This window comes from Notolepis coatsorum (assembly GCF_963971535.1).
Source record: "Notolepis coatsorum genome assembly, chromosome: 18".
Taxonomy (NCBI): domain Eukaryota; kingdom Metazoa; phylum Chordata; class Actinopteri; order Aulopiformes; family Paralepididae; genus Notolepis; species Notolepis coatsorum.
In genome coordinates, this window is record NC_140182.1 from 44,310,064 (window position 1) to 44,337,242 (window position 27,179).

Below are 27,179 nucleotides of genomic sequence, written 5' to 3' on the forward strand. Positions count from 1 at the left end.
AAATGCATGTGTGCAACACCTTTTGGATGTGCGTGAGATTATGTGCAAAATAAATCAGCATTGTTTTTTGGGTGAAGTGCCCCTTTTAACTCACCTAGAAAATTACATTAACACCACTAGAGACGGAAAGGAGAGAGAGAGAGAGAGAGAGAGAGAGAGAGAGAGAGAGAGAGAGAGAGAGAGAGAGAGAGAGAGAGACAGACAGACAGACAGACAGACAGACAGACAGACAGACAGACAGACAGACAGACAGACAGACAGACAGACAGACAGACAGACAGACAGACAGACAGACAGACAGACAGACAGACAGACAGACAGACAGACAGACAGACAGACAGAAAGGAGCTAGAGTGAGACAACAGTATCTGATGTAACCTACATTTCACTCTGAACAATAACCCCATACATTTGACCTTTTGGTCTCCATGAATTAAACGTGTGGTAATGTCTCTCTAACCCGGAGCGGCTCGGTGGTGACACAGATCACGTGGAAGAGAGACATCGGGGAGGTCAAAGGTCAGATCTAGAGTGTGATCTGGTCGTCAGCACGGCTTGGCGTCTGTAGCTCAATCACATGTACCCGTTGGTTCTGCTCACGCCCACTGGCGAGGGAACATTGGGTGCCGGCGGAGCGTTCCCTCGTCCTCCTCCTGCCTCAGTAAAGCCGCTTTTCATGACTTACGTTTGGAAAAAGATAAAACTCATTCAGTAACTCACACGTCATCATCACACATATTCTATATCAAGACACTGTTGGATGGAGATGAATGGATGAATGCAGAGAGGATAGATAGAGAGGTGAGAGCAGGATGGATCGTACTTACATGGCACAAACGAGTATCTAACAAGACAGCATGAGTAAGAGAGAGAGAGAGAAGACATTTTGACATTGTTGCTCACCTCAGGCATACAGTTTTATTTGGTGACAAGGGGGTGTGGATGAGGTTATAGACCTGTTCACACTTGACGCAACACGGCCTCCTCAGAAAACGTATATAAGGTACTAATCGACCACAGGAAAAAAGGTGCATAATGTACGTTATGTTATAGCCATAAGTAATGTTTTTACGTCTTGTATAAGTGATATACTTACGTCTTGTATAAGTAATATATTTACATTTCGTAATTCCAAAACAAACTGTGTTTTGTGCGCGACCGGGAGTCAAACCAACAATGAGGCAGTCGAGTGCTCTCACCATTAGACTAAGCCACACACTCACACTCAACCAGCAATACTATGATGATGGTTCGTTTTAACATTTAATGGTTATGGTTAAGACCTAAAGTTAGGGTTAGGGTTAGTGTTTGGGCGAGGCTATCAGAAAAGCGTGTCTTGGTAGTCTTGAGGTAAAGGCACTGGCCTCCCATGCGAGCGCCTTGGATTCGTTCCCCAGCAGGGGAACTCAAATGTTTTCTGAAAATGCTAAAAAGTTAAAAAAGATTTGCAGAGGTATATGTACTTATTTGTAATATGTACATGTTGTACATTTTCGTAAATACGTCAACATGTTACTTACTGTATGGCTATAAGATAACATACAATATGTACCTTTTTCCTGTGGTCGATTAGTACTTTATTTACATATTTTACGTGAGATTGGGCTGCTTGACAAACATGCTGAATGGTCCCAAGTTTGTTTCGTGTTGCAGTGCTCACTAATAATAAATAGCTGACAGGAAATACACTACAAGCTGTTCCCCCAGCGGTGGAATTCCACCGAAAAGGTCTCTACTGACGAAGGGATTGACAAGGAGCACAACCCAAACACATAGGGAACTGCGACTGCCATGATCATTAGATGTAAAGATTGTAAAGTAAATGGCTCATGTTCAGAGAGCGAGGCAACACAGGATGACAGGCTTCAACAGACCACCACCACCACCGCCACCCAAAAGGAAATATATCCACCTAAATTAGAAGGTAGTAACCAATGATCAAAATGGATGTGATCACAAGGACACAGGGGCGGAGATGGGAGGGGTGGAGATAGGAGGGGTGCCATAGTCATGGAAAAAAGGAGCACAAAGAAAGGTAAGGAATCGCTTAAGAGCAGTGGTTCTCAACCTTTTTGGTTTGCAACCCCTGAAAACAGAGGGCTGCCAGCTGTTTGTGACCCACCCTGCATAGTTAAAGGGGAACTATCTTATAAATGGCCTTTTTGAGTGTTTAGCATTGTTTCCTAGCTATGTGAACTTATATTAATATGATCTATGTCTCAAAATTCTCATATTGGCGCATTCTTCCAATTCTCCTCTCACAATATTCACCCTCACTGAACTGAGTCATTTGAAAATGTGCCCTATATGTGATGTCATAAAGACACCGCTGCATGTTAATGTTCAGGCGAACACGACGCTGCGCAGTGGTTTAGAAGCCCAGGCTCAAAACAGCTCGAGATCTTGAGGTAGAAAAATGCTGTTTTTGAGGACTTGATTAGAAATACAAAACAATGAATAAAAAAAATATATATATTACAGAGGTGTTCCATAGACTCACAGGAATTGTGTAAAAGTGCCCAAATAGTGAAAGAAATAGTAAAATAGTTCCCCTTTAAAGGAACACACCAACATTGCACTTACTGTCTTCTCCAGAGTCAGTGTGAGTTCAGTAGTAAGCTATCCGACTGCAAGCTAGCCTAGCTTAGCACAGATGAATGGAAGCGGATACGGTCCAGCTAGCCTAGCTGTTGGCCAAAAACACCTCTTCCGGAGTTTTAAGCAAGGCTAGTGGTCCCTATCCGCTTCCATTCATTTGCGTTAAGCTAGGCTAGCTTGCAGCTGGATCATTTTCTACTGAACGCACAGAGAGGAAACTGGTATCTATTTTCTTCTCTGACTATGTTGGCGTGTTCCTTTAAGCATAGACAGACTGGTTAACTCTGACTAAAACCCTATTCAAGCTATTTGATTAATGATCAGATGAGGGCTTTAGACTTCAAATATTCTTTATTTCAGAAATAAAGCATACCAAAAATTATAAATATTATGTCTTATTTGTATGTAATTTCATGGCCCCCAGAAAATAATTGTGCGACCCCTTGGGGGTCCTAACCTCCAGAATGAGAACCGCTGTCCCTTAACATGTATTAACCCTTTCACTACCACACTACAGAAGGTTAAACGTCTCCTGTCAAGGACCCAAATTAGGTGAGTTTATTTCTTGTTGTTAGGGACCCAGGCTCACTGAAAAACACCACAAACATTAGAACTGTCATGTAGAGATCCACCTAGATTAGAAGATGTTTGGGTCCTGACCCAGAGTTTAAGAAACCATAACACCCTAGAGCCCCTAGCCTAGAGCAGGGGTTCCCAAACTTTTCAGGCCGGGGCCCAAAAAATAAGGCGTCAGAGAGCCGCGGCCCAATGCACATCGTCTGGCCTTTTTTTTTTTTTTTTTTGCCAGACGACCGATTTTTTAAGCCAAATATCACTTCAATCCTATTAAGTTAGTTCAAGTTAGTTATTCATTTATATGTGCTATTTATGAGAGGGCTAACTTGTTGCAAAATAATAATGATAATAATAATAGCCTCATTAAAATACTATTGTTGCTTCGGTTGTTTTCAGCGTTTTATGTGCATAATCTGTTATTTAGTTTGAAATGTTCGTTGAAATAAGTAGATTTTTCGTTTTTGTTTATTTATTAAGTTAATATAAAACCATATAGTCACATTTTAGAATACAATAGAATAGAATTTTAGAATACAACTAGAAACACTGTCCTGGCCTGCTTCTAAGTTCAGTGACCTGACAAAAAAAATTTAAATAAAAAAATAAAAAATATAAAAATAAAAAATAAAAAAAAAGTTTTTTTTTATTTTTTTTTATTTTTTTTTTATTTTTTTTAAATCATCTCACGGCCCATCCGTGGCTGCTCGCGGCCCACCTTTGGGTCGCGACCCCGACTTTGGGAACCACTGGCCTAGAGGGTAAGGAGGTCATTAGTCTTATTCACAGGGTCAGGTCACCATACTGCTTGGGCAAGATGCAGAAGTGCCCATCCAATTCAATGTTACAACTTTGCTATAATTGTCGAAAATACACAAGAAGTACAGATTTGATTATCTGGTTATTTTTAACCCCAGTTGTTTTTTATATTTTGAAATGAATGAATTTTAATCTGCTCATTGAAAGCATTCATAATGATCCAATAGAACAATGCCTCCTGTAACAGTTGAGAGACATGAGTCAATCATGTGTTATAATGTCGATGCTAATATGGAAAGGAAATCTTTCACTCGTAATGTGGGAGTCAACGTGGGAGTCGAATGGCGGCAACATGAAGAAAGCAAATGGGGGACTTTTATGGGCCATTAGGGGCCACACTTACGAATGGAGGCCGTGCACGCCCCCTTCTACTTGAGCAGACATGGTTCTCTTCTCAAACTTCAGCTCTCCGGAGTACATCATTGACCTGGGACAAAGTGACACAGAAAATTACAAAAAAAAACACACACACACACACACACACACACACACACACACACACACACACACACACACACACACACACACACACACACACACACACACACACACACACACACACACACACACACACACACACACACACACTCATATATAGACATACATTGATTGATTGATTGATTGATTGATTGATTGATTGATTGATTGATTGATTGATTGATTGATTGATTGATTGATTGATTGATTGTGGGGATGCAGACCAGAGAAAGACTTTCGTCTTGTTTACATCAGGGTCCCCCATTTTCAATTACATACACACAAACACACACACACACACGCACAGAGACATACACACACACACACACACATACGTATACACACACACACCCCACCGTACCGCAGTATGGATAGACTCTTGGCTCCTATGTCCTGACAGCCATGTTGGATACCAGCAATGAGGTAGGGGACAAACTTATGGATGGAGCCTTTATCCTGGACTGATCCTGCCACACCCTGGGCCACCTTCACCTTATCCCCTTCACTGGACACACACACACACACACACACACACACACACGCACGCACGCACGCACGCGCACGCACGCACGCGCACGCACGCGCACGCACGCACACACACACGCACACACACACACACACACACACGCACACACACACACACACAGTATATGACTTTCTACTGCAGGAGACACTCATTCAGTCACGTTCATGTCATGGAAACACTTTTCCCTTTGATGACATGGCAGACATGCATATTAGGTACAGTATTAGGTACAAAACAGGCCTTTCTTACATGAGGCCTAATGTATGCCAGGGCACTAGCTTTATATAGTAGGATCCTCCATTATATCCATACTTATCTACTACCTACATCTATCTTACACTGTACTCATACCTACCTTCATTATACTACCTATATCAAACCTATAGTTTATCCCTATAGCACTGTATAATAACAATGTATAATAACACTGTACACACTGTATATACATATCTACTCATATTAGTTAAACCAATGGCTAGAACGCTTTCTATCATAGTGTATTCATACTAGTACCACTATATAGTATATAGAAATATGGTACATATACATTAGCTTATTTACAATGCACTTTACTACTCCTTTGCACTGTGGTTAGATGCCAACATCATTTCTGTGTGCTGTGTACTTGTACTTGTGCAATGACAATACATTTAATCTAATCTGATCGAATCTATTTGTTGCCAATGAATGACCAGTGTGCATAGTGCATTGACATAAAGTTACACAGTATTTAAATGTGTATAAAGTAAAGAGAGAACAGCTATTCTGTCCCATGTGTCCTCCCTCTATTCTGTCCCCTGTGTCCTCCCTCGAGTCTGTCCCCTGTGTCCTCCCTCTATTCTGTCCCCTGTGTCCTCCCTCTGTTCTGTCCCTGTGTCCTCCCTCTGTTCTGTCCCTGTGTCCTCCCTCTGTTCTGTCCCTGTGTCCTCCCTCTGTTCTGTCCCATGTGTCCTCCCTCTATTCTGTCCATGTGTCCTCCCTCTGTTCTGTCCCTGTGTCCTCCCTCTATTCTGTCCCCTGTGTCCTCCCTCTGTTCTGTCCCTGTGTCCTCCCTCTGTTCTGTCCCATGTGTCCTCCCTCTATTCTGTCCATGTGTCCTCCCTCTGTTCTGTCCCTGTGTCCTCCCTCGAGTATGTCCCCTGTGTCCTCCCTCTATTCTGTCCCCATGTCCTCCCTCTGTTCTGTCCCCTGTGTCCTCCCTCTGTTCTGTCCCATGTGTCCTCCCTCTGTTCTGTCCCTGTGTCCTCCCTCTGTTCTGTCCCATGTGTCCTCCCTCTGTTCTGTCCCATGTGTCCTCCCTCTGTTCTGTCCCTGTGTCCTCCCTCTGTTCTGTCCCATGTGTCCTCCCTCTGTTCTGTCCCTGTGTCTTCCCTCTATTCTGTCCCTGTGTCCTCCCTCTGTTCTGTCCCCGTGTCCTCCCTCTGTTCTGTCCCCGTGTCCTCCCTCTGTTCTGTCCCATGTGTCCTCCCTCTGTTCTGTCCCATGTGTCCTCCCTCTGTTCTGTCCCTGTGTCCTCCCTCTGTTCTGTCCCATGTGTCCTCCCTCTGTTCTGTCCCTGTGTCTTCCCTCTATTCTGTCCCTGTGTCCTCCCTCTGTTCTGTCCCCGTGTCCTCCCTCTGTTCTGTCCCCGTGTCCTCCCTCTATTCTGTCCCTGTGTCCTCCCTCTATTCTGTCCCTGTGTCCTCCCTCTAGTCTGTCCCTGTGTCCTCCCTCTGTTCTGTCCCTGTGTCCTCCCTCTGTTCTGTCCCTGTGTCCTCCCTCTGTTCTGTCCCCTGTGTCCTCCCTCTGTTCTGTCCCTGTGTCCTCCCTCTGTTCTGTCCCCGTGTCCTCCCTCTGTTCTGTCCCTGTGTCCTCCCTCTGTTCTGTCCCTGTGTCCTCCCTCTGTTCTGTCCCCGTGTCCTCCCTCTGTTCTGTCCCTGTGTCCTCCCTCTATTCTGTCCCTGTGTCCTCCCTCTATTCTGTCCCTGTGTCCTCCCTCTGTTCTGTCCCTGTGTCCTCCCTCTATTCTGTCCCTGTGTCCTCCCTCGAGTCTGTCCCTGTGTCCTCCCTCTGTTCGGTCCCTGTGTCCTCCCTCTGTTCTGTCACTGTGTCCTCCCTCTGTTCTGTCCCCTGTGTCCTCCCTCTGTTCTGTCCCTGTATCCTCCCTCTGTTCTGTCCCTGTGTCCTCCCTCTGTTCTGTCCCTGTGTCCTCCCTCTGTTCTGTCCCTGTGTCCTCCCTCTGTTCTGTCCCTGTGTCCTCCCTCTATTCTGTCCCTGTGTCCTCCCTCTGTTCTGTCCCTGTGTCCTCCCTCTGTTCTGTCCCTGTGTCCTCCCTCTGTTCTGTCCCTTTCTCTACCTGAAGTAGCGTTTCTGACTGTTGTCGTTCTTCTCCATGGCGTCCAGAGATCCCATCCCACGGTATTTCTTTAGGCGCACCCCGTCCGAGAAGAAATACTCCCCCGGAGCTTCTGTCGTCGCCGCGAGCAACGACCCCATCATCACTGAGGGCAACAATGTCAGAGGTCAAAGTGTGAAAGGTCACCGTGAACTGGCGACGTAGCAAAAGGGAATATGATATTGAAAAGCGCAACATTGCATGTGAAAAAAAAAATATAATACTTTTTTGTAAACACATATAGAGATGCATTTTGGCCTACCTGTGGAGGCTCCCAGGGCTAGAGCCTTGACCACATGTCCTACAGTCTGAATGCCTCCGTCGGCGATGACGGGCACACCGAAGCGGCGGGCGTACTCTGCCACTTTATACACCGAGGTGCCCTGGGGCCGCCCGCACGCCATGACTGAGAAACAGAACGCTGTGTGAGGTCTTTCATTGGACTGGAAGACCTTTCGGGGTAAGTGTAGGGTAATACTGAGATGCATAAACAGTGTTGCCCGTTGATAACATGGCAAACGCCTTGCCGTGCACATCTAAGGTGAGACTTTTTGTTTAGCAAGTTGGCCTTCAAAATAAGAGTGTAGAAAGCAACACATTTTTTACGTATTTATTTTGAAGGCCAACCCCACAAAATAATTTCACCATATTTGTGCTGGCTTGACACCTGGGCAAACACATTTGTCCATCCCTGTAGTCATTGTACGGTTTCTTACACGTTATAGGGCTGAAAGGATTAAGCACTACATGTGTTAACAAACTGTGTAGGAAAAAACATTATTTAAAGGGTATGTTCAGGATTTTGGAAGCCCTAGAAGAGCATGGAATGTGCTGAGAAATTATTCTAGCGATGGAAAACATAATTTGGTACGTAGGAAATAGGGCTAGTGAACGTACCCTTTCACTTTTAGAAATACAGGTACATGGGGATTTGAGAGTGGACAGCTCTTTAATACAGGTGTCATTGGGAAGTGAAGTAGAAGCCATTCAGGAATCAAATCTGAGACTTGAGTAACTGAAGGTTACTCAACAGTTTAAGTTATTAACAGTTTGTTGACATAATTTATATAGTTCCTCATTAGTTCCCATAGGTACTTAATCATTGCTTTTCTCCACTTCCTTCCCATAACTTCATAACCTTCCTGGCATAACTTCATAACCTTCCTGGTATAACTCCATACCTTCCTGGTATAACTCCATATCTTCCTGGTATAACTCCATACCTTCCTGGCATAACTTCATACCTTCCTGGGATAACTCCATACCTTCCTGGTATAACTCTATACCTTCCTGGTATAACTCCAAACCGTCCTGCTATAACTCCATGTCCTGGTATAACTCCATACCTTCCTGGGATAACTCCATACCTTCCTGGTATAACTCCATACCTTCCTGGGATAACTCCATACCTTCCTGGGATAACTCCATACCTTCTTGGGTGATGCAGATGGAGCCACAGCCCATGCCAACCCTCAAGGCGTCCACACCAGCATCTATCAGATTCTTTGCCTGGGCTGCAGTTACCACTAGGGGGAGACAGCGGCAAAGACAAAAATATGACAAAGGAAGAGGGGGGCGAGAGCATTTTTTATATACAGCACCAAAGTATTAAGATTTTCAGAATTCAGAATTTCAGAACTCTCTCAATTCAAATATTTCTTTTTAAAGGCCCAATCTGTTTATTTTATCATTTCAATGTGTGGTACATTCACATACATTCTTGAAGAGTTTGATCTGTAGATAGAGAATGAAAACATGCCTCCAAATCCTATTTACAATTGTTGGTGGTGGGGCTACCCTTTGGTTTACATTTGGATCACTGATTGGGCCTTTAATACATGACTTTTAATTAAAATGTTCCACCCTTAATTTCTGAATATCTGAATTTCAGAATTCTTAGTAACAGAATTAAGGTTCAACCTTCAACCAGTAGCAAAACTCAGAGCAGAGAAGGAAAAGCTTATACCATTTCCTCCAACCACCTGTAGCTCAGGGTACTTCTGCTTGATGTAGTTGATCATGTTGATTTGATACACAGAGTTTCCTTGGGATGAGTCCTGTAAAACAGATAGCATGGATAAAAGGGGATGAGTCCAGTAAAACAGATAGCATGGATAAAAGGGGATGAGTCCAGTAAAACAGAGAGCATGGATAAGGGGGGATGAGTCCAGTAAAACAGAGAGCATGGATAAGAGACAGCGTATTGCTGTGGTTCTCTGTGGGGTCCCCAGAAAAATGGGGTATAGTTTAATTTCACTATTATTTAATTGATTTTTTATTATTTAATACGGGGTCCCTGACACAGCATCTTATCAGGTGGGGGTCCCTCAGACAGGGGTCCCTGACAGCATCTTATCAGGTTGGGGTCCCTCAGACAGGGGTCCCTGACAGCATCTTATCAGGTTGGGGTCCCTCAGACAGGGGTCCCTGACAGCATCTTATCAGGTTGGGGTCCCTCAGACAGGGGTCCCTGGCAGCATCTTATCAGACGGGGGTCCGCTGCCTAATATGTATCAATTCGGGGATCCTTGACACCAAATAATAATAATAATAATAATAATCTTCATTTATATAGCACCTTTCATACACGGAGTGCAACTCAAAGTGCTTAACAGAGACACGTCTTCTTTAAACAAGTCAAGAAGAAAAAACACAGTAAGTCAAGAAAAAACAAGAATACCATAAGGTCCAACAAATTATAATAAACTCAAAATAAATAATAAATACATGCATGCATGCAACACTCCCAGACATACCCCACACGAAGGTAAGGAAAAACTCACTAAAACCTAACAATAGGAAAAAATGCACCACAGGCAAAACAGGAGAGAAATCTTAGAAGGGCCAATTCAAGGGGGGATCTTCCTTCTTAGATTTCGGTGATATTAGTGTTGCATGTTGCATTAAAAACAGGCGAACAGTTGGTAAGCATGCACCCATGTGTGTAGTGAAACACAGATGAGTGCATGCGATAGCAACTGAACATTTTGAAAAATGAAATATACCAATAGTAATACCAAAGAGGTTGAGAACCACTGGCTTATTGGAGCAACAGCAACAATAATAATTGCATATTGACTGTTTCAGACAGACTCATCAACAACACAATGCATGCATCCCATTCTGTATGAGCATACTGATTATCACCCCAGTGTAAATGGTTAAGAAATCCTACAATCATAATAAAACCATGCAGTGGCGTCATTTCAGTAAAAGCCAAGGTATGGCAATTAGGGAGGGTGGGGGGGTGAAGGGGGGTATTCCCCCCCTTGGTGGATTTTTTTGTCAAATCAGTTGCGCAATAGTCACTTTTGGTGCGTTGTTTCTAGGACTACACAAGCATTTTTAGTATAGAAATGTGTCAACAGACTAAAGCAGGAAACCACAATATTTTGCATACAAATTATGCAGAATGTAATATCATAACTGTCTATTATTTTTCTTGCAATTGAGCCAATTTTCCTTAGGTACGGTTTTGAGGGGTGTGTTCAACAGAATGTAGTATCAAAAACACATTCACAAAAAGTATGGGTTACTGAATGCTAAACTGCACTGTTATAATCACTAAGCCATTGTAAGACCTTACCTGTGTCCCTGTATCACTTGTCTCTTCTGTCCTTTGATAAAAAAAATTCTGTATGTCCATTTTCCTTTTTTTTTTTGCATATTTGAGTTAGTCACCTATAGTAAAAGTCACCTAGTAAAAGTGAGATAAGTGACAATATCAAAACATGCTAGGGCTGTACCGAATAGTTCGAAGCTTCGTTCATAATGTTGACATTTGAATTCTAAATCAACATAAAAAAAAATATTATTATAAAAAAAAAAAAAAAAAAGATATTTGCCATACCAAAATGACGCCCCTGAAACCATGCTACCAGTGAGCCATGCTGCCACAATCAGACCCACCAGCACCACCACATCCACCCCGGCCTGCATCAGGAGGTCCAGCCTGTACTTGTCGTCCTCCCTGGTGCCGATGGCGGCTCCGCACAGCAGCTGCTTGCGGGAGTCCTTGGAGGCCAGGGGGTAGTCCCTGTTCTTCTTCAGGTCTGTCCTGGCGATGATGGCCACCAGCTCGTCACTGTCATTCACTATGGGTAGCTTACCTGAAAGAAGGAAAGGCAAGGTGAGTCCAGAGTGAGTCCAAACGTGAGGAACATGCCAACATTTTGGGAAATTTGGTTATCGTCTTCTCCAGAGAGAGACAAGAAGATAGATACCAGTTTTCTCTCTGTGCGTTCAGTAGTGGCTGCCTGTTAGCCTAGCTTAGTACAATGAATGGAAGCGGATATGTACGGGTAGCCTACACATTGTCCAACTAACACCTCTCCCGAAGGCTACCCGTACATGATAGCTTTCTACTGGACGCACAGAGAGGAAACTGGTATCTATCTTCTTGTCTCTCTCTGGAGAAGACGGTAAGCTAATTTACCCAAATGTTGGCGTGTTCCTTTAAGTGTGAGCTAATCGCTGCCGTGGCGTGAAAACCATGACATTCCAGTTTTAGTTATTGTCATGGTTTGACTTGATCCTCTGATGATGATTCACGTGATCCTCTATGTGGAAAGTTGGATAGGCCTGCCCAGATTCCCATCCGTCGGCAGCGCCAAGTCCAGTTATTCTTGTGTCTTCATGTGAGTATAAAGTTCGTTCCATGTGAGTATAAAGTTCATGATTTCAACTACGCCTCCAAGTGTGAAAGATTGTAGGTCCTAGTGAGTGAGTGAACCCTCGCAGGGAGAACCAGATACTATGTAAAAGAAAGTACTCTACCTCTACTGTCTTTAAACTATGAATGAACACAACCATCTTTAGATGATAAACAATAAAAATGTTGACAACTTGAGTTGTTTTTCGTCTGAGGTACTCAATAGTTGTCAGGGAACACGTTTTATTGATGTCTGTTCTGCAGTGACCTCTGACCTTTACCTTTTTTGCTGCGTTGCAGTATGTCATTGGCCTCTTTCAGTGTGACCCCAGCCGGTGCAACAACTAGATCTTCTCTTTTTGTCATCGCCTGGATCAGACAACAGATGGTGAACTTCTCATTGTCATAAATGCAATAATCACATACGGTACTGACCACACACACACACACACACACACACACACACACACACACACACACACACACACACACACACACACACACACACACACACACACACACACACACACACACACACACACACACACACACACACATAACACCCATCTACCTCCTCCAGGGGTTTGTTGTGGTCCTTCTCGGAGAGGAAGTCGATGTCTCTGGAGGTGACGATGCCCACCAGCTTGCTGCCCATCTTCCCGGTCTCCGTGACGGGGATCCCAGAGAAGCCGTGGTGCAGCTTGGCCTCCAGCACGTCCCCCACTGTCTGACGAGGACTCATCACCACAGGGTCCGTGATGAAGCCCTGCTCAAATTTCTAACCATAAAGAATATCACAAATCAAAAGCAAATTCCTAACAATGAAATCACAAATCTAATTTCTAACTAAAATCAGATTTTTTTCAGAGTGAATAACATCTTATTCTAAGGGAAGATGCTTTTGGATATCATACAATATCCCAAAGTATTTAGGATGTCATTTTATTATAATCTTGTTTACCTTGACTCTGCGGACCTCATTGGCCTGGACCTCAGCTGTACAGTTGTGATGAATGATTCCAATCCCTCCCATCAACTGAAAGACACGCAAACCAGCCAATCAATGAGGGCTATGAGAATAGCTTGTACCACTAAAGTAAGATTCACCTATACCTGTTCCACCCCACGGGGTCGGTACTGACCCAAAAAATGACATCTGGTCATAATTTTTTTTTTTTTAATATTGCATATAAGTTGCGATTTTTTTGTCAAACGTTTTCAAGTATTAACATCACTAACATGTCACAAAAGCATGTAGAATGTATATTATCATCAATACGTTAGTTTAGCAATAGGTTAAAAGTGCCATTAGATAGTTTTAAGTTTTCGATGTTCTGAAGTCTATTCCAAGACGGAAACGGAAATGGACATTTTTAACCATGGGAATTGTAGTCTTTTTGCGGCCATTTTGTAGAGACCATGCATAGCTGTCGACCAGCGTTAGAATTTTTCCGAACTACACTTCCTGTCAGATACTGTGGGGTTTCAAAGTTCAGCATTCTGAATGAATCATATCAATAACTGTTATGATTCGCGATAATAAGCCACAAAAGGTAAAGTTTTTGACAAATATTGAAACACAGTTAGTTTCTCCTCCCTATTGTTAGCATGTAGGAACAATTAGATCTGAAATTAGTTTCAAAACGGTTGCACTGTGGGGAAAATTAAAAAGTACACTAGATTACAGTAGATTTCATTATCTGTTCTTATGCACGCCTGGTGATACTAAATCCAAATTGAACTTGCGCATTTGAAAGATAATATATGTATATATAAATGTGCGAATTGGCTATAATAAGGTAATGTATAAGCATCATATTCTATATTCTATAATAATATTTCAAATTGCATTGGTCCGGATGGGAGAATTCAGTACTGTATCTACAGAACCTTCAGTTTAATCATCTTCCCTTTATTCATTTCCTTCGATTTTTTGTACACATGATCTCAAGAGGGTACTGAACGAGATCAGTTCTTTTTTAAGTTTGGTCATTATTATCATGGTGTTATTCACTGTCAAAGATGCAAAGAAAAATCATAATTCATATTCTCCTTTGTTTCATCACAATTTAAGCAAGCCTAGTAATAGACACAATATTTCTGACACTGTGAATAGATTCCCTGAGGTCCATAGATGTACCATATGCAAATAGCCCTTGTAGAAGTGGAGCAATATTCCATTTACCATAGGTATATATTTTAGGCGGATTTTCACATCGTGTGGAACAGGTTAACCAGGACACGCTAAAGGCTAACATTACTGTGCAGCCTGTATCTCACTGTATATCATTGAAGGAGTTTGTAATGGATGTGTTTGGACGTAATGTATTTCTGAGGGAGTGTGATGGTATCAATGTGTAGAATGAGGGATGATAGTAAATGGTATTGCTGTACTCACTGCCATTGCGATGGCCATGGAGGACTCTGTGACTGTGTCCATGGGAGATGAAATGAGTGGCGTCTTCAGGGTGATCTTTCTGGTCAACGCGGATGTGAGATCCTGAGGTGGAGCGAATTTGGATGGAGAAACATCATCTTATGAACTATATAATATAGTATGTGTGTCTACTATAATATATATATATATACAGTATCCAGAAGATGGATACAAAATGTTCTTAAAAAGGAAATATAGAGAAGCCACTTGAATGCAAAACGTTATTTACTGAAATGGATGCTGCCTGAGGAAGAGCTTAGCTTGAAACTCCAAGTTTAAAAAATACAAGAAAAATGTCAAAATCAAAAATATTATTCAGTGGGTTGAGATTTGAATAAAACATGTCTATGTTAAAATCTTACCAAGACAATTACAAAAGATACAAAAAAATGTACGTCTTTGGCTGTCTGCCAGCTTATATAACAGGTACATATTTGACCAGGTTGACAGTTGTTACCTTAAAAGGACATTCATTTGACTGTAGCTTTAACCAAACTCTACATTTACATTTACATTTAGTCATTTAGCTGACGCTTTTATCCAAAGCGACTTACATGTTCTCTACAAATGTCCTGTCGCTTCAGTGTGTGTCCACATGTGTGACTAATTATGTATGTTGTACACATGCATAGGACTTCATATATTCATTCATTCAATCTTTATTTATACTCGATACACTGAGTAGTTCAACTCATTTACAGCGTCGTCGAGATGTTACATTCACAAGTGTCATAGTGCGTTAATAACTACAGAAACATCAGACAATCAATTAAGAGCAAATGTTTAGGAGAGTTGTACATATTTAGTGGCCAGTTGCACAGAATCAGCAATAAACAATAAATAACTGTGTCATCCGCGTAAAGGTGGCTTTGACAGCTGCTCAGAGATGAGACAATATTATTAATGTAAATGGTAAATAAGACAGGGCCCAGAATTGATCTCGGTGAACACCTTTTACTCTGATTGGGCATTTTCATTTTCACACACTGAAATCTTTCTGATAAATAGTTTTGAAACCAACTGCAAGGACCTGTATCAAAGCCAACCCTCTGTAATCTTTGTTATAAAAGAAAGTGGTCAACAGTATCAAACACCTTTGACAAATCTACAAACAGGGCAGCAGAATGCTTTCCTTTGTCAAGGGCTGATACAATGTCATTTATAAATAGAGTAGCCTCTGAGATTGTACTGTGTTTTTCTCTAAAACCAGATTGGTGTGGGTTTAATATAGAGTGCTTTGTGATAAATTATTTAAGTTGGTTGTTTACCAATGACAGTGACTCCAGGATTTTTGCTAGACAGGATAGCTTGGAGATTGGTCTATAATTATTTAGGTCACTTGTATCCCCCGCTTTATGCAAGGGGGTCACATGGGCCATTTTCCAGGCAACAGGAACCACACCTGTTAGTAATGAAATATTAAATATATGTGTTATTTGCTCCGAAACCAATGGTGCAGCCAGTTTGAGGGGGAAAAGGATCCAGTTCCAGTCCACCCTCTCCAGTTGATTTCCTGGTGGGTCTCATTCACCAACGGACTTACGACAGAAAGGGCTTTCTCTTAGGGCCATTTGAGACCTTTTCGGGCAAGACATGAATATAGATAATATATTATAATATAATATTAATTATATATGTTTTATTGGTATATATATTATTCTGTTGGTGAATCCCAAAATCGTCCCGAAAAGGTCTCAAATGGCCCTAAGAGAAAGCCCTTTTTGTTGTAAGTCCTTGGTGAATGAGACCTGTTGGCTTGAAGTGCTTCAATAACAGAATTTACAGACAAGGGTTGTAAATTTAACTGAAAATCATTCCCTATCTGCACCAGAAGGGGGCCCTGTGTAATCTTTTTCTAATAGGTGGCCAGCATTTACAAAGTACATATTATGCTCCACAGCTTGTTCATGATCCTGTCCACCAGGTGGCCCTACATGGCTATTCTCAAATAGATGACCAGCTTCGCTAAAAGGCTTGTTGATGGCTAAACAGACCTCTTTATGTTCTGAGATCAAGGAGTCACCATTTCTAATCTCTGTATGAAGGGAAATTGTGGTTCTGGTCTTATTTAGATGTACCTCTGAATAGGAATAGGAGCTGGTTACTAGTTCTAAGTACAGTAATAATCAACTTTAGTTGTTCTCACATATGCTGTACATGTATTTCTGAGCTGTCTGAATGTTGCCCAGTGTGACTGATCACCAGAGCGTCTGGCAAGTGACCAGGCTTTATCCCTCTCTAAGCAAGGCAGATAATTCAGGTGTGAACCAAGGGATTCATTTATTTGTTATCTTTTATACTTTAAGGTGCATGATTATCAGCAATTGAGAGAAGGTTTTTGAGAAGAAGTTGAGTGCTACTTCGACATCGGGAATTTCCGATGTGTAGTGGATGTCGCTATGGAATAGGTCAATTAAAAGATCACAAAAGTTTTTCATATTCCTTTTGTTAATAGTGCAAGACTGTGTTTTATCTAGTTTCTATAGGTTATAGGACAGGGATCACTGACACCTAATTCAAAGACACCACAAGCAATTATTTTATCAATCTTATTAGAAAAGATTAAGTCAATTATACTTACATAAAAAAAGAAATAATAATAATAATAATAATAATAATAATAATAATAATAATAATAATAATAATAATAATAATAATAATAATAATAATAATAATAATAATAATAATAATAATAATAATAATAATAATAATAATAATAATAATAATAATAATAATAATAATAATAATAATAATAATAATAATAATAATAATAATAATAATAATAATAATAATAATAATAATTTGATTTGGCCTAGTAAGCCATAGCTATTACTAATCTCTCTAAGATGGTTTGAATAATTACTAAGCCAATCGATATCATATGTCTATGTGTGTGAGAAACAGTGTGTACAAGAGAATGTGCACATTCAATTTATTTACTATCTTGTTTTCTTCCAAGTACTCCAAACCAATGTTTAATGTATTGACTATATGTAAGAGAGTACTTGTGTGTGTATGTGTGTGTGAAAGAGAAAGAAAGAGAATGTGTAGAAATATATAATTATATAATAATAATAATAATGCATTTTATTTATAAGGCGCCTTTCAGGACACTCAAGGTCGCCGTACAACAATTTAAAAACAGTTCATTAACAATCACAATACATTTAAAAAATAAAATAAAATCAGACATACGCCTGCCTAAACAGGTGGGTTTTGAGGTGGGTTTTGAATGGGATGATGGAGTCAATGTTCCTGATGTCGGGGGGGAGGGAGTTCCAAAGGCGGGGGGGCAGAGCAGCTGAAGGCTCTTGACCCCATGGTGGACAGACAGGCTGGGGGGACGGTCAGGTTGATGGAGGAGGCAGACCTGAGGGACCGGGTGGGAATGTTGATGTGGAGGAGGTCGGACAGGTATGGAGGGGCGAGGTTGTGGATGGCCTTAAATGTATGGAGGAGGATCTTGTAGTCTATGCAGTGTTTAATGGGAAGCCAGTGTAGTTGGCGTAGGATGGGGGTGATGTGACTGATGACAGGGGTTCTGGTTATTATACGGGCAGCAGCGTTCTGGACCAGTTGGAGCTTATGGAGGAGTTTGTGGGGGAGACCAAAGAGAAGGGAGTTGCAATAATCCAAGCGGGAAGTGACGAGGGAGTGGACCAGGATTGCGGCGCTGTTGGGGGTGAGTGAAGGGCGGAGGCGGTTGATGTTGTTAATTTGTTCAGTTGCATGGACGTATTAATCGTAACTAAATATTTGATTAATTATATTTCATATGCATGAACAAAACAATACTTAAATCAATCCTCTTCAACAGGTTGCCATGTTATGTAGCTTAGTAGCTAAAGCTGCATCGCCAACACCGTGTTCTATCACCTTTCAGGCACTTTTGTATTTTGTGTGGCCTGCTATCTGAGCAAATAACCTCTGTCTACTTTAGGATTTAAGGGGCTTCACTGTTTTTCTTTCTTTCTTTTTGGATATGTTGTACCTTTCTTGTCCCCACCGCCTGCTATAGTGGATTCCTCTAAATGTTCTCAGCATCAGTTGAGTTACTAGACCCATATACTGTTCAGCCGACATTATCGGCTATCGACCGATATATAGCCTTTGGCTTTTACCCATATATTGTGACCAGAAAAATCGCCACAGATATATTGGTCTACCATGTGTTTATTAGACATTGATCCTATTTGATAATTCAATCAGTTCATAAGTACTGCTTTTTCAGTAGATATATGGCTTATTGGAAAATTAAGCTCCCAAATATCGAAATTAGTATTGGAACCAAAAAACATATATTGGTCTCTAGGCCTTACATGCAACTATTCTGTGAGAAGTGCTTCAATAAGATCTCCACCACCATGACAAGAGGTCAAAGGATCTCATTACCCCATCAAGCTGGAAGACGGTACACCATGTACCAAACAGGATTAGCCTACATAGCAAAAACCCAATGCAATACTTACACTGTACGAATCGTGGACCTTTGTATTTAAATGGTACATTTATATAGCACTTTTATCCAAAGCGCTTTACAATTTCTGTTCCTCACATTCACCCATTCACTCACACATTCATGAGTGTTTTCTGGTGATGTCATCAGAAAACACAATATCAACTTTCATAGTTATGCTGATGATACACAAATATACATTTATGTTGAGCCGAATGACACAAATGCTATTTTGCTCCCTGACTACCTGTCTGTCAGCAGTTGATAAATGGATGAGCAATACTTTTTTTTTTTTTTTTAACTAAATGAGGATAAGACAGAAATACTTTTAATTGGCCCTAAAGCCAAAAGGGATGCCTTTTTAATAGGCTAGGGAATCTGGCTCTACAAAATAAAGCAGAAGTAACAAGCTTAGGTGTTATTTTAGACTCTGATTGACGTTTTAAAACACACATAAATAAAGTGACCAAGACAGCATTCTTCCTTTTAAGAAATATTGCCAAAGTCTGGCCGTGTTTAACCCAACAGGATGCAGAAGCTGGTTCATGCTTTTATTTCAAGCCGATTAGATTATGGAGAGCATATTACACCTGTTTTAGCTACATTGCACTGGCTTCCTGTATCCTTTAGAATCGATTTTAAAGTTATTTTACATATATATACAAATCCATAAAGGGGTTTAGCACCTTCATGCATTTCTGACTTCCTGTAATTTTATGTGCCAACTCGAGGTCTTGGATCGACCACAGCCGACCTCCTTAATGTACCCATTGTAAAAAAAACTTACAAAAAAAGAAGCAGTGAGACGATTCTGGATGTTCTGGTGGATGGACATGGTGGTGGTCGGATGGGGGGGTGTGTGGCATTGTGGGTGGTGTGGGATGGCACTGGGACCTTTGGGACGCTTTGGGGTGCTGTGGGGGTTGTGGTGGGATCTTTATGCGGGGAGTCCCTGGGGTGTCGGTGGGTTGGGGGAGTTCAGTGGTGGGGACTGGTTTTCGGATCTGGGGGGGGGGGGGGGGGGGGGGGGGGGTTTGGTTGGAGCCTATGGCACCTATCACTTCGGCTGGGCCTTTCCCGGACCTTTCCTGGAGTTTGGTCCTGGTCTCTTGCGTGTGCTTTGATGGATTTTGGTTGGTTTTCATCCTTGGGCTCCCTCGGTTCACTGGCGTTTTGGGGATTCCTTGCGTAGGGGCTCGCTATGGCTTCTGCAGTGTTTCAGGGTCCCGGGGGTCCCGGTGTCGTCTCAGACCTGTGGCTTCTGCAGTGTTTCAGGGGGTCCCGGGGGTCCTGGGGGTCCCGGTGTCGTCTCAGACCATCACTTCTGCAGTGTTTCAGGGGGTCCCGGGGGTCCTGGGGGTCCCGGTGTCGTCTCAGACCATCACTTCTGCAGTGTTTCAGGGGGTCCCGGGGGTCCTGGGGGTCCCGGTGTCGTCTCAGACCATCACTTCTGCAGTGTTTCAGGGGGTCCCGGGGGTCCTGGGGGTCCCGGTGTCGTCTCAGACCATCACTTCTGCAGTGTTTCAGGGGGTCCCGGGGGTCCTGGGGGTCCCGGTGTCGTCTCAGACCGCCCGTGGTGCTGCATGTCTTCATTTGACCGCTGTTGTGTCTGTCTGCTTGAGTGTTGAAGTCGTTGCCTTGCTGCGTAGATCCTTTGGCGTGGCTGCAGGTCCTGGGGCGCGTGACGTGTCATTCCTCCGTGGAGTCTGGGGGTGGGAGTGTGGAGTTCGCTGGTTTCCTCATGGTGGTGAGGTCGCCAGGACCGGGGCAGATGGGGCGGCCCATGTGGCACTCCCGTCACCGTGCATGGCAGTGTGAGTGGCGTGCGGGCTGTTTTTTTTCCTTTGATCATGGCATGCTTTATCAGGGGGTATGTCTTGGATGGGGATGTGGTGGGGATTGATGTGTGGGGTGTTTGGGGGACTGGCTGTTCCGGGGGGGTTCACATGCTTTCGAGCAACACTGTACTTATTGTACTTATTTTACAAGTACAGTGTTGCTCACATGCTTTCAAGCAACACTCTACTTATTGTACTTATTTTCAGTGATGGGCAGTAGCTTGCTACAAGTAGCGAAGCTACATAGCTTAACTACAATTCTCAGTAGCGTGCTGGTAGCTCGCTACTTTTTAACCAGGGTAGCGGTCTCTGTAGCGGAGCTGTTTATAGAACGAAGTAGTAACGTAGCGACGAGAAACGTTACACGCTACTTTCGCAGTCTAGACAGGAAAATCTGCGAGGAGAAAAAAAAACTCCCCGTAAAAAACCCACTATGATTGGTTGGTTTGTTTAGATATGAGTGACGACTCACGATTGGGTATGGTAGGCCAAAATATTACGGGTAGGCCAATCAGAGGCAGGATAGGGCGGGACTCCAGGCCACAAACCAGGAAGTGAAAATCTAAACGCAGACCACTGAATGAGAATGAATGGATGAATTTACAATAACAGCGCGAAATAATGGCAGAGGGATTTGATGTTTCCACTGATGGCATTGATGAAGATGATATCAACAACAATAACAACACTGCATCTCCATGGCCCTACCTGGACACGTTTATGAGTTTGACTGAAAAACGCCTAAAACATATGTGTTTAGGTGTTTATTGTGTCAACCAAAAACGAAGCTGCTCTCGACGTCCCACACGTCCAATACTAACTTGAGAACACATATTCAGGTGAGCTGATGAAAACCCTTACTGTCTTTACATAAACATTGTCAACTGTTCCCAAACAGCACACAAGTCAGTGCACTTTTTATCAACAGCTTTAACTAACAGTCTGTCTGAGATAGGCTAGCTGCTATGAACAATATTATTGATTGATTGATTGAAAAGTGTATTAACAGATTGCAGAATGGGTACAGTACAGTACAGCTCAATACATACAATTGTTAAGGGGATGCAGACCAGAGAAAGACTTTCGTCTTGTTTACATCAGGGTCCCCCATTTTCAATTCATCATAACATATATGACACACACGACATACAGATAGACAGTACTGCTACATCTATACATTTATGACATATCAGATGTGCAAATACAGTACTGTTTGTGATACAAAAAGTGTCCAGAAAAAGAGTGTATATACATTTGACGTAGAAACTGTACATTGGAGGAGGTTGGGTTGGTGGGGTTGGTGGGTGGGGGCTGTACATTGGGGGGGGGGGGGGGGGTTGGGGTAGGGGGACACTGTACACTGTACATTGGGGGGTGGAGAAAAGAAAAAAATAGGGAAAAGATCGTCCTAGACCAGTGGTTCTCAACCTGTGGCCATGGAATGTTTTGTGAGTTACATATCTAGCAGCCAAGGATAGTATTGTTTGTCTAGCAGTGTCAAGCTTGAGTGTTATACTCTGAGTACATACTGTAGTAGTATAGTTCCAATGCCGATTACCCCATGCTGCTTATTTCCGTACTTAAGAATGTATAAATGTTACATAGGATTTCGTTAATGTCTATTTTGTAGACAAATGTTTCTTGCACTTTTTCTTTGGCCAGGTTATTGTCATTTTGTTACTGTGGTTTGAGTTGAAACAGTAGTTTATCCTGTGCTGAAAAGTCTCCATTCCAATAGAGGGAGTATATATTTGTGTTTATTTTATTATTGTTTCACTGCCTTTTATTTATTACGTTTCCACAGTTCTTTCCTCATGTTAAAAGGATGACACAAAAAGCCAGACCGAGGGCTTGTTTCAGTTTTATAATAAACAATCAAACTGAGCTATTTTTTTGCCTGCCTATTTGTTTGGTGTAAACTTGATCACAAAGTAAAAAAAAAAAAAAAAAAAGTAGTGCCGATGTAGCTAGCTATTTTAGCCATGTTCTTGTAGTGTAGCTTGCTACATTTCTCTGGGGATAGCTTCCATTGTAGTTTAGCTATATTTAATCAAGAGTAACTTGTAGTGTAGCTTGCTACATTTTCCAAGTAGCTTGCCCATCACTGCTTATTTTATGCCTATCCTTATGTCTGTACTTTCTACATTGCACTACTTTTATACCTATTATTATGTCTGCACTTTATGCATTGCTTTTATTCTGTCAACTGTATGCAAATTTATTTTATGCAATTTGTTGTGAAGCACTTTGAGCTGCAATCCATTATTATTATTATTATTATTATTATTATTATTATTATTATTATTATTATTATTATTATTATTATTATTATTATTATTATTATTATTATTATTATTATTATTATTATTATTATTATTATTATTATTATTATTATTATTATTATTATTATTATTATTCGCACAATGATGGCAGAGGCAACCTTGCAAGGTGCAAACCTTGCTCATCGGGAGCAATTAGGGGTTAAGTGTCTTGCTCAAGGACACTTCGACATGCTCCCCGGGAGGAGTGTGATTCTAACCGGTAACCTTTTGACTGCCAGGCGACTGCTCTACCTCCTGAGTCCTGAGCCACTGTCGCCCCTTATTTAATTTCCACACCTCGCAGCAGCTTAGAAGTCAAGTGTGTTTAGATGTTGCCTTGTTATCTTCACATGTGTGTTTACTGAGAACCTGTTGTGTTCTCTAGTGATGACCTCAGCATGACCCCAACCAGATATTAATTTGAAGTCCCAGGAGAGCGTTCGAGAGAGAAAAACAAAAAGCAATCCCAAGCTCATTGCCTTACTCAGGGAAGTGCAGGGGAGTAGAAATGTATGAGCTTCAGTGAACAGGACATTCATCTTTTGCTTCGAGAGAGTAGAGGAATAGCCTACCTTATTATTATTATTATTATTATTATTATTATTATTTTATTATTATTATTATTATTATTATTATTATTATTATTATTATTATTATTATTATTATTATTATTATTATTATTATTAATAATATAATAATAATAACAATAGAAAAACACAAAATGTTTCTCATGGTGAAGGCAGATATCAATCGAGTCAATTCCTCGACAGGACGATCACCCCAAAAGCAAAGCCATGTGAATTTTGAAGTTTTCATGTAATCAAACATTTGACATGTTATCACATTCAAAGGCTTTTTGAAACACTTGTGTGTTTCACTCGTGCGCTTACTTGATCTCACATGTGTGTAATTTTCATGTATATTATCATGTGATTACAGTACCTACGTACAAGCTACTGTAGATGCGATCATGTGTGAGAGTTTGAAATGTCATACCATGAAAATGACTCGTGCTATATCATGTAAGCACAGCACACACTGGAACCATGCAAATCACATAAAAAAAAGGGGAAACAGAGGAGTTGCTATGTGGTCATGTAGGCAAACACCAAACCCCAAGTGTGCCAGGCTCAGAGAGCTGATGTGTAACCAGGCTCAGAGAGCTGATGTGTAACCAGGCTCAGAGAGAAGCTGTAACCAGGCTCAGAGAGAAGGTGTGTAACCAGGCTCAGAGAGAAGCTGTAACCAGGCTCAGAGAGAAGGTGTAACCAGGCTCAGAGAGAAGGTGTAACCAGGCTCAGACAGAAGGTGTAACCAGGCTCAGAGAGAAGGTGTAACCAGGCTCAGACAGAAGGTGTAACCAGGCTCAGAGAGCTGATGTGTAACCAGGCTCAGACAGAAGCTGTAACCAGGCTCAGACAGAAGGTGTAACCAGGCTCAGAGAGAAGGTGTAACCAGGCTCAGAGAGAAGGTGTAACCAGGCTCAGACAGAAGGTGTAACCAGGCTCAGGCAGAAGGTGTAACCAGGCTCAGAGAGAAGGTTACACCAACAGCACCATGGTCCCTCGCTCCCAAATCACTTACTGTTCAACATTAGGCGGCATGGTGGTGTAGTGGTTAACACTGTCGCCTCACACCTAGAAGGTCCTGGGTTCAATTCCCGCTTGGGGACCAGGTTCCAGCGTTGCCAGGTACCCAGGTGGGGTATCACCCGGGCCTTTCTGTGTGGAGTTTGCATGTTCTCCCTGTGCTCGCAAGGGTTTCCCCTCCCGATAAGATAAACCCAATGTAAAAACATGCAGAACAGATCGCTAACGCTGTCACATCCCTGACACAGACGGACAGGAGCACTTGTCTGCTCCCGGCTGCCCTTGGGGGGGGAAGGACGATGGGATGGGAAGTGCAGAGAACATTTCCATCTGCGACTCAGTGCATGTGCGCCTGTCTGTGTGTGTTCCTGTGGTTCGCCTATCTCGCATGTGTGTGATACGTCTTCTTCTTCTTGTGTAAGTGAGTACTCACACTTTGGCACACAACTACTTTCTTGTTTTTTTTAAGGAGAGTGGGCAGTTCACTCCCTTTAGTATTAGTTTTGATGTTAGTTTGATGGTAATGTTTGTATTTCCGTGGTACTATTGTATAAATAATTCACCATCATTTACCACCAGTCATGTATCACCATGGCAATACCATGGTATAATCTCATTTAAGCCATGATACTGATGGTAATATGGTATTGGTTTTTTTCGACCAAAACATTATGGAAATACCTTTTTGGAAATGCAATGATATTTTTTTCATAAGGGAGGGAAGACATATGAGAGCAGGTTCTGGTGGGATTCCTAGGCCAGCAGGTGATCTCAGAGTCAGGGGGTGTGAACCACTATAACATCCGTGGCACGGTGGTGTAGTGGTTAACACTGTCGCCTCACAGCAAGAAGGTCCAGGGTTCTATTCCCGCTTGGGGACCAGGTTTCCATGATGCCAGGTACTCAGGTGGGGTATCTCCCAGGCCTTTCTGTGTGGAGTTTGCATGTTCTCCCTGTGCTCGCAAGGGTTTCCCCCCCGATAAGATAAACCCAATGGAAAAACATGCACAACAGATCGCTAACGCTGTGGCGTCCTTGACGAAGACGGACAGGAGCACTTGGATTGGTCCCCGGGGCGCGGCTCACATTGACGCCCTATCTGCTCCCGGCTGCCCATGGGGGGAAGGACAACGGGATGGGAAAAGTGCAGAGAGACATTTCATCGGCGACTCAGTGCATGTGTGTGTGTGTTCCTGTGGGTCACCCATCTCACGTGTGTGTGTTAAACTGCATCACAAAAAATAAAGACTTCCAGTCTATCCCTGGGTACCAACAACCCCTGTCTTACTGTACATGCAGGTGGTGGCTTTATTCAGCTAGACACACACACACACACACACACACACACACACACACACACACACACACACACACACACACACACACACACTCAGGGGGGTGGGGTATCAGTACTCACCACATCATCAGAGATAAAGTCTATGAAACCAGGAAGGATCAGGAAGTCACTGTGAAGGAGGGGGAAGAGAGAGAGAGAGAGAGAGAGAAAGAGAGAGAGAGAGAGAGAGAGAGAGAGAGAGGGAGAGAGATGCAGGCAGAGAGCAGAGCAGTCACTCTTAACAGCCATGTGTCATAAATCAAATCAAAATCAAATCAAATTTATTTGTAAGGCCCGACAACACACGTTAATGTCCCCATGGGCCGGACACGTCTTTTTTAAACAAGTCAAGAAGAAACATAACAATAAGTCAAGAACAAAACAAGAACACCATAAGGTCCAACAAATTTTAAATAAATGCAAATAAATAATAGAATGCAAGCACTCCCAGACATACCCCACGCGAAGGTAAGGAAAAACTCACTAAAACCTAACAATAGGGAAAAAATGCTCCACAGGCAGTGTGGAGGAGAGAAACCTTAGAAGGGCCATTCAAGGGGGATCTCCCTTCTTAGATGTCAGTGATAGTAGTGTTGCAGACTAACAGTTGGTAAGCATGCACTCATGTGTGTAGTGAAACACAGATGAGTGCATGCAATAGCAACTGAACATTTAGAAAAATTAAAGATAGAGCTGATAGCGATAGCAACTGAACATTTTGAGAGATTAAAGATAGAGCTGATAGCAAATCTATTTGAGGCACAGGGGCGACGCAAAGAGGGTTGCGTCCTCCCTGTCTTAATCACGGGACGAGTGTCATGGAGTGTCAGGGGAGTGGGAGTGTCCTAACAGAAGCACCCTGAGTAATCTGCCCCAACTGTGCTCAGATCAAGCCTGCTGCATACACCCTCCATTAAGGTCGATGCACAAACACACACACACACACACATGCTGGCATGCACGCCACATGCACTTACAGACACTCACACACGTACACAAGCACATGCACACACAGACATGCAAACTTACATACATACACACACACACACACACACACATAACACATGCATGCACATACACACACACACACACACACACACACACACACACACACACACACACACACACACACACACACACACACATAACACATGCATGCACATACACAATGCTGGTTCACCTCT

The 27,179-nt window shown here is 42.4% G+C and overlaps 1 protein-coding gene across 1 annotated transcript in view; it reads right to left on the reverse strand.

The window, feature by feature from the left end:
• Positions 1 to 4,329: 4,329 nt before the first annotated feature.
• Positions 4,330 to 27,179, reverse strand: part of LOC311245136 (inosine-5'-monophosphate dehydrogenase 1b-like) — a gene marked incomplete at both ends in the record, with an annotated part of 28,236 nt that continues 5,386 nt past the window's right edge. Inside the window, 12 exons of the mRNA XM_084334930.1 lie at positions 4,330 to 4,417; positions 4,829 to 4,972; positions 7,329 to 7,473; positions 7,630 to 7,773; positions 8,798 to 8,893; positions 9,334 to 9,424; positions 11,277 to 11,476; positions 12,300 to 12,387; positions 12,590 to 12,796; positions 12,980 to 13,054; positions 14,417 to 14,518; positions 26,077 to 26,125. Of these exons, the coding sequence (XP_084191056.1) occupies positions 4,330 to 4,417; positions 4,829 to 4,972; positions 7,329 to 7,473; positions 7,630 to 7,773; positions 8,798 to 8,893; positions 9,334 to 9,424; positions 11,277 to 11,476; positions 12,300 to 12,387; positions 12,590 to 12,796; positions 12,980 to 13,054; positions 14,417 to 14,518; positions 26,077 to 26,125 (1,429 nt within the window). The remainder of the gene's footprint in view (positions 4,418 to 4,828; positions 4,973 to 7,328; positions 7,474 to 7,629; positions 7,774 to 8,797; positions 8,894 to 9,333; positions 9,425 to 11,276; positions 11,477 to 12,299; positions 12,388 to 12,589; positions 12,797 to 12,979; positions 13,055 to 14,416; positions 14,519 to 26,076; positions 26,126 to 27,179) is intronic.